This window comes from Xiphophorus couchianus, chromosome 9 (genome assembly GCF_001444195.1).
Source record: "Xiphophorus couchianus chromosome 9, X_couchianus-1.0, whole genome shotgun sequence".
In the NCBI taxonomy this organism is placed as follows: Eukaryota; Metazoa; Chordata; class Actinopteri; order Cyprinodontiformes; family Poeciliidae; genus Xiphophorus; species Xiphophorus couchianus.
In genome coordinates, this window is record NC_040236.1 from 21,541,267 (window position 1) to 21,548,764 (window position 7,498).

Sequence of the window (7,498 nt, forward strand, 5' to 3'; positions counted from 1 at the left end):
ACTCGATTGAGTTATAAAATGCTACCGCTTGCCTGGAATATACAAAGTTTAAAAGTCTTATGGAATCAATAGAAGTTTGTAATGTAACATGACATGATTCCTAAGAGTTAAGGGGGTGTGAATACTTTTACTAGGCACCGTAAATTTTGTTTTCAACGCTTTACTATTCCGTCAGCATTGTGATCAAAGCAGGCGAGCACAAGCCCTTGCTTCCGCCTATTCCTTTTTTGGTAAATTATGGGTTTGTAAGTTGTATTGTTTTTGTTTTCTGTGTTTGTAATTTACCAAAATGAAGTAAACCTGAACTGAATTGTGGTTCTTGTTCTCTCTCTGCGTGGCTTCCCGGCTTCTGAGCGCTGAAAGGTTGATGAACTTCACTGAATGAGAGTCCCGTTGTGAAACACAATATTTGTATTGTAAGCAGCGGTAAATCATCAACACGGATACGATTCAGAAAAGTGCCACTGGTTCTTTTCCACGTTGTTCAGCTTTATGGGATTGATTGCTCTTTAGAAACCCATCCATAATAAAAGAGTAACTTCCACTTGAGCGAGGCTCCTGTAAACGGCGTCGGTGACTAATTCATTGTCAGCTATCCGTTTCGCCGGCCCTAATCCGAATTATTCACAGCTCTGTCACTGCCGTGTTATGCAAACACGCAGCAAATGTCTGCTCCATAAATCTTTGCGCCGTCTCTGGCGGAGGAGGGAATTATTTGGACATGGCAGGAAAAACAAGCGAAGCCTCTTAGCTGCCCAGGCGCTATTGATTTGATTTGGCCCCTAAAAGGGGGGGAATTTGTGGATGTGCCGCGTCCTCTCCAGAGAGCGACGTTGGTTTCCCCGAGGAGGAGAGGAAACTGTCTGAGTGGGGCGTGAAGAATCGGCCCCAGACTCAGCTGGAGCGCTGGCCCCCCTTTCTGTGAACGCATAGCCTGCTATTAGAGCAGAGACAGTTGTTACAGGACCGGTTCTCTCCAAGGTAACCCAGAAAGCTATCTGGTTCTGAGGAACAGGTTGTGTTTTGTTGCAGTTCAGACTAACAGTCTCAACTCTGTTAGTGAGAGCTCTTTTGTTTTTTTACCACTTGGCTTGCTTTTAACGCTCTGCATACACAATTGATAGAAATGGGTGAACCATTGCTATTTTTAAAGGGACAGTATCATGGATTCTCCAGCCGTTTTACCTTCAGTTGTTATAAAAATGTTGGATATATTAAATATGACTTAAAAGAAGTTTGACTTCATAGGTTGATGCCTTGAAGTTGGGTCTCTGCCTCCTTAAGAAATCCCCTTTCTTTCCAAAACTCCGCCTTCAGGAAGTCATCGCAACATCACTTCTCTATTATCCCTTTAACAACGATTTAACCAGCGTTTCGCTGAGCAGTAGCTCCCACAATGAGCACAGCAGATGTGCAGTCCTACAAGGTGTTTGCTAATTGCTTCAGGCTAGTCTGAAGGAGCTGCGCAGAAAAGGCGATGCGTTTTGCACAGTTTGAATAGCTGCCACAGGAGATTAAAGACTTTCTCAAACATGCATGAAAGGATGAAAACAACCAGGCATGTTTTTGGTGAGGGAATAACATTATAACATGATGGAATGCTAAAACAAAAAAAATGGTTTTACATAATGCTGCCTGTTTATTGGTTTCTCCCAAAGCAAGTTAATTTTTTTCTTACATTTTGCTTCTAAATAACAAATAGTCCTAAAATCGCATACAAAGTACAATAAAGGTCTTTGACATTTGTATCTGAAAATGTTATATTTTATGAAAACACTGTTTTTTCTGCAAGAACACACCGAGGTTGTTCTTCATAACGTTTGAACAAATATGAATTTTTCTTAGTACAGATGATCCTACTTTCTTGTGAATTTCAAAACTTGCATAAGGGATCAAATTGCTTGTTAGAAAAGTGTAAATGTTCAAAAACGTAGCACTTAAACGGCTCTTTAAAGTGAAGTTCCCTTCAAAGAGCTGTAAGTCCCATCATCAAACAAGATACAAGATGGGTTCTTCACCTGTAAATGTTCTTCACCTGCATGTAAATGACCTGCACAATATATTTGCGTCATTATTTAGTTCCATAGAAAGAAACTGCTTCAGTTTACAGAACTTCCTGTGCAATTTCAATGTTTTTAGCATCTTATTCCGTAAGAGATTTCCCTGAAGTTGATCCAACTTACCCAGCAGCCTTGGGAAATGTCCCATGTGTCGAGTCACAAACTGATAACCGTCTTACTGAAGTCGATTAGATTTATTATTTACCCAGGAAAGCTGGCAAACACCAGCAACATTTCTGAGCATTTTTTTTTATTATTAGAAAGCAGGACATACTTTTTGTCCTGCAACATTCATTCAGTTTTTCACTTTAATTAGGCATTGATTGTTAAATTACCACCAAATAACTCAATTCTGTTGACATTTTCTGTCTCGTGAGAGCTGACATTGAGTGGAATGGTGTAGTGCAGAAATGTCGCTCCTTTTTATAACTTGCACAGGAAACCAAACTGAAACAACAAACTCAATAGATGTCGGATGTTCAAAATACCAAAATTCTCTCTGCACACTACCTGACAGACAATGCGCTCACTGAAATGGCCTGGCTGAGTTATGAGCGCACGCTGCTGTCGTAGGTTTTGGCTGGAAAGTCGACGCATCTGTGGAAGTGGGACTTTTTCTCAGCGGGTCGTGATAAGGCCGCTCCACGGGGACAGCCGCGTCTCGTTTTGGATTCTCAGGACAACAGCGATATAAAAGGAGCTGAACAGGATTTTTATCCTCTGTTCCATTGAAAACATGCTGCGGACTCTAGTCGTCGTCCTGCTGCAAGTAGCGTTTGGTGAGGTTTTTTTTAAAAATTTTTCTCTCATTTTAAAATACAGTTGTCACGTATTTACCTGATATTAGGCTTTATTTACAGAATGATTTGTTCTGATGTTTTCCGTAGTTTTTGGGTGCGGTTCGCCTGCAGTGAAGCCAGACACCAGCAGGGTCGTGAATGGAGTGGATGCTCGTCCCCATAGCTGGCCTTGGCAGGTAAATCATATGGCGCCTCTCAAAAGTATTCACACCCAGGGTCAATTTGCACACATTCAAAACCACAAAAAAGTAAAATAAAATTTCTTTGTGATGGATTAAAGCAAAGTATGCATATGGGTCTAAATCTCAACATGAAATTGAAGGACAATAATACATGGTTACCATATTAAGTAAAAAAAGTGTGGTGTATTTTGTATGTGTACCAGTCTGGATTTGGCCGTTGCCAGGTGACCAGTGCTTGCCTAATGCATTATTTACAACGTAAAGTTTTATTTAGACGAGGTTATTGTATGGGACTTTTTTCCATGAGTTTGACATCTCCCCTTAGTTTTAGTAAAATTAACTCTTCATGCTTCAGCATGTTGGACATTGTAATGCTCCCGACTCTGAGAGCAGTTCAAAAATGGTCACTTCCTGTTTCAATACGACGGTAGGCCAATGCGCCGAGCGAGACCCATAAGCACGTGGATGAGTGAGTTGGTGCAGAAGAACTTCACTGGCCTGACCCCTACGCGATAGGACACCTTCAGAGTGAGTTAGAGCTGAGACTGGCCACGACCTCCTCATCCAACATCAATGTCTGACCTCACAAATGTGAAAGAATGGCAAAATTGAGTTTTTACATACTATATTTGCCAATTTTTCATTGCAAAATAAGATGAGTTCAGTCAGACTCAAGTCTTTTGTAGACTCTAGCAGGTTTTCTTCCAGGATTGTCCTACATTTAGCTACATCCACCTGCCCATCAACTCCCAACAGCCAACTCTGTCCCTACTGAAGCAAAGCATCCACACAGCATGATGCTGCTGAGGCCATTTTTTATTGTGGGTATGGTGTATTTCTCACAAAAAGGTATCTTTTAATTCATGTTTGAGTGCCCCCTACAGAGACTTCGCCAAACTGCAAACAGGATTCTGTAGAGGCCAGATTTAGTTGTAAAGAGTTTTATTTAGTAGTATCGGAATAAAGGGGTGAAATCCAAATATATTCCACACTTTTCTGAATTGAATTTGTAAAGCATTTTGAAAACTGTGTGTTCTTTTCTGAACGCTTCACTATTACGTGCTAAGTGATGATGGTCCGACATGCGACTTTAAAGTGAACACTTTGACTAAAAGTAGTCACCTTAGTAGCCACTCTCTGCTAAACTTAAGTATTTTTGCCTCGCACTGTCTTATTCATGCACCATGAGCATTGCTTTATCTGGGCTTGTTGGAACATAAAATAAGGCGTAACGTTCACAGATCTCCCTGCAAGTTCAACATGGCTCCCGCTTCCATCACACATGTGGAGGAATGCTGGTCGCTCCTCGCTGGGTGCTGACTGCTGGACACTGCATCTGGTGATCCAACTACTCACAGCACCGCCAATACAATGTGACATTATAATTAAAGTGAAATGGTGCTGCCACATATTGGTGAGTAATGAGTGTGTTCTCTCTTACGAAGGCCCGGAGATGTGTACCGCGTGGTTCTGGGGGAGCATGACATGAGCCTGCAGGAGGGCACGGAGCAGATCAGAGACATCCTGCGCATCGTTGTCCACCCTGAGTGGGACATCGACCATGTGGCCAACGGGTGGGTGTGTTCGGTTTGTTTGGATGAAGCGAAGAGTTCGGCCACCTAAAACAGATTAACGAATTCATCAACAAGACGAAGCAGCAAATGGCTACTTTGCCACACAGCAGATATGATCAAATGAAAATAATAGAGATTAGGGCTGCATGCAATTGATCTAAAAAGCTTAACACGTTGATATGACATAATGCATATTAATTTTGACCTAGAAGCCTCTTTCAGGCAGAGGGTTGCCTAACTCAAAAAAGCACATTTAACGGTCTTGTGCTGTGGTCAACAATGCTGAGTCGCAAGCGAAAAGATGAGTAAGGAGAGTCAGACTGGTGTGCTAAGCAGCAACTTTCACTTTAACAAACGCTGCGGTTAGAGCGAACACCCCATATACAAAGCGTATAGTCCTCAGTTCCTTTGCCACATGTCTTCTTGCTGCCCCTTTCCTGCCAGATTACTGTCAAATAAAGACCACTGGTGACAAAGCAATCCTTAAAAACAGCCGTAAAAAAACAAACAACCAAGACACAGTCAAGGACGTTTGGATAAAACCAGGGTAGCACCAACATAGTGCAACGTTGACATTTCTGAATTACGTTTGAAACAAAATTACTTCTTTTACACCCTCCTGGATATGAAAACCTGGAAAATTGGGAATCTCCATCCAATTCGGTTTGTGGCAATAAACATTTTTTGAAATGTTTTGAATTTCAACACTTCAAGCTTACAGTTAAACATAACGACTAATCGCAACTGATCACAACTCTTGAGTGTGACGAATCCGATTACCTTTTCTAATCGATTGAGGGCAATAAAATAAACGCACAGGATCAAAAAAACAGACGACACGTCAGAGTGCTTACCTTCCTGTTCAGACAAACTCTTCATGTGACAATGCTTCTCTCTTAGCAACGACCTCGCCCTGCTGAAGCTGGACAAGAGCCCCATTATGAACGACAGCGTCGGCGTGGCTTGTCTTCCTCAGGCAGGAGAGATCCTGGCCCACGGGACCCATTGTTTCATCTCCGGCTGGGGCAACCTTTACAGTAAAGTCCCTGCTACTCCTCTCTCACGCTGTTTATCCCCTGGACTAGACTATTTTGAACATACTGTTCGATTTCTCAGAACTTTGACGTATGTGCTAGAGAGTGTGCACCATGTAGCAGCAGGTCGTCACATGCAGGGCCAGACTGGGACTTTAATCCAAGCCATGAATTTAATGCCATTAATAGAATTAACGCAAACCACCACAATTGAATTGAGTTTTAAATCAAATTGTTCGCTTTACCATCAGCAGCAGTTCTGTTCTCACTTAGACTCCACCTGCACCAGCGGACTGGCCACCGGGAAACGTCCCGATGACCAGTCCGCATCTGGTTGCATCAACTGGTATGACTCCAGTCAGCATGTCCCAATGATTAAGCCCTCTGACGTTGACGAGGAAGCAGTTCCAGTTATGGTCAGCATTTTCAAACCAAAATTATTCATGTTTTGGAATTTGTGGGAGGAGCTAAAGATTTAAAGAGTTTTTTCTAACACTCAAACACTGGGAGCTCAGCAGCAAAGACAAATGTTCAAAGTGCCAATAGAAATATCCAAAAAGCTGCTGGGCAATTTAAAAAGGGGGTTGAGTTTCCGTCTCACAGAGCAGCCATCAGCCGCGACTCCCCCACTCGGCTCCTTCAGACTAGCCAGCAGCAATTAGCAAACACCCAGAGGAACTGTTCGTCTGCTGAGCTCATTATACGAGCTACTTCTCAGTGAAACGCTCCTAAAAATGTTGTTAGAGGCTTAATGGAGAAACTTTGTTGCGATGCCTTAGTGTCGGAAGGAGCAGGAGCTTCTTAAAGAGACAGAGGCCCAATTTCAAGGTGTTAATTTACAAAGGTAAAATTTCTTTTAAGTCATGTTTGACATTTACAGCATTTTTGTAACAACCTAAGGTCACATAGTTAGTTGGTTGTGCTAAAAAATGGCACTATGTGACTGTAAAATACATATTATTGCCTCTTTACACATTGGATGTTTTCAAGCTTTTTGCATGAGTTGTTCCCAAATTAGTTTGATAGGTTTTTCCATAATAACGCCGCCGTTTTCAGCTGAATGCGTTTATGTATTGACGTCGCTCCGTCTTCTCTGTGAATCATCAGCCCACGGCCCCATGCCTGACATACTGCAGCAGGCCTCGCTGCCCGTGGTGGAGCACAGCATCTGCAGCCGCAGCGACTGGTGGGGCCACATAGTGAAGACCACCATGGTGTGCGCAGGAGGTGATGTCGTTTCTGCGTGCAACGTGAGTAAACGCATCAACAGAATCCACCTGTTTGAGCTTCAGCAGCTACGTCCGGACTCGGTTTGAGGCTCCATGCTGTGTTTGTGTCACAGGGGGACTCCGGGGGCCCTCTGAACTGCCTGGGTCAGGATGGTAGGTGGTACATTCAGGGCGTGACCAGCTTCGTGTCTTCCGCCGTGTGCAACGAAGTGCAGAAACCCACCGTCTTCACGCGCACCTCTGCTTTCACCGAGTGGCTCAACGAGGTAAAAATCAGCGTGCGGCCGCACGTCCGTCTGTCTGTAGAGCTAAAAAAAAAAATTGAATTTTAAAGTACTGCAGCCGGTATCAACAATTAGCAAGACACGTGGAATGTCTGTTTTACCTGTTGTTTCTGCAGGTGATCCAGAATTACTGAGGGTCTTCAGGAGGCCAACCAAAACAAATACGTTCAAGGAATTTGTAGGCGAGCTCGAAAGACTTAACAAAAGTTTCTGAAATCCTCAATAAAAATAAAATAAAACTGATTCAATTCTACTGATGTTTTCAGTATGTTAACCCATCAGCTGCCACATCCGTTTGCTGGCATCACAAAGTTTAATGCCGCAGTTTTCCATCA

The 7,498-nt window shown here is 42.9% G+C and overlaps 1 protein-coding gene across 1 annotated transcript; it reads left to right on the forward strand.

Moving 5' to 3' along the window:
- Positions 1-2,697: 2,697 nt before the first annotated feature.
- On the forward strand, positions 2,698-7,416 carry LOC114151555 (chymotrypsin-like elastase family member 3B). The gene is made up of 8 exons (XM_028028833.1): positions 2,698-2,839; positions 2,948-3,036; positions 4,284-4,381; positions 4,488-4,616; positions 5,517-5,653; positions 6,758-6,900; positions 6,993-7,145; positions 7,280-7,416. The coding sequence occupies exons 1-8, from the start codon at positions 2,797-2,799 to the stop codon at positions 7,295-7,297; spliced, it is 810 nt and encodes a 269-aa protein (XP_027884634.1). The 5' UTR covers positions 2,698-2,796; the 3' UTR covers positions 7,298-7,416.
- Positions 7,417-7,498: the final 82 nt, after the last annotated feature.

Bases quoted from the DNA above. Each gene is read 5' to 3' on its own strand.
- LOC114151555 (XM_028028833.1), top strand. From the start codon at position 2,797: ATGCTGCGGACTCTAGTCGTCGTCCTGCTGCAAGTAGCGTTTG. The intron at 2,840-2,947 runs GTGAGGTTTTTT...TGTTTTCCGTAG, and splicing joins CCTGCTGCAAGTAGCGTTTG to TTTTTGGGTGCGGTTCGCCT. The intron at 3,037-4,283 runs GTAAATCATATG...TAACGTTCACAG, and splicing joins CCCATAGCTGGCCTTGGCAG to ATCTCCCTGCAAGTTCAACA.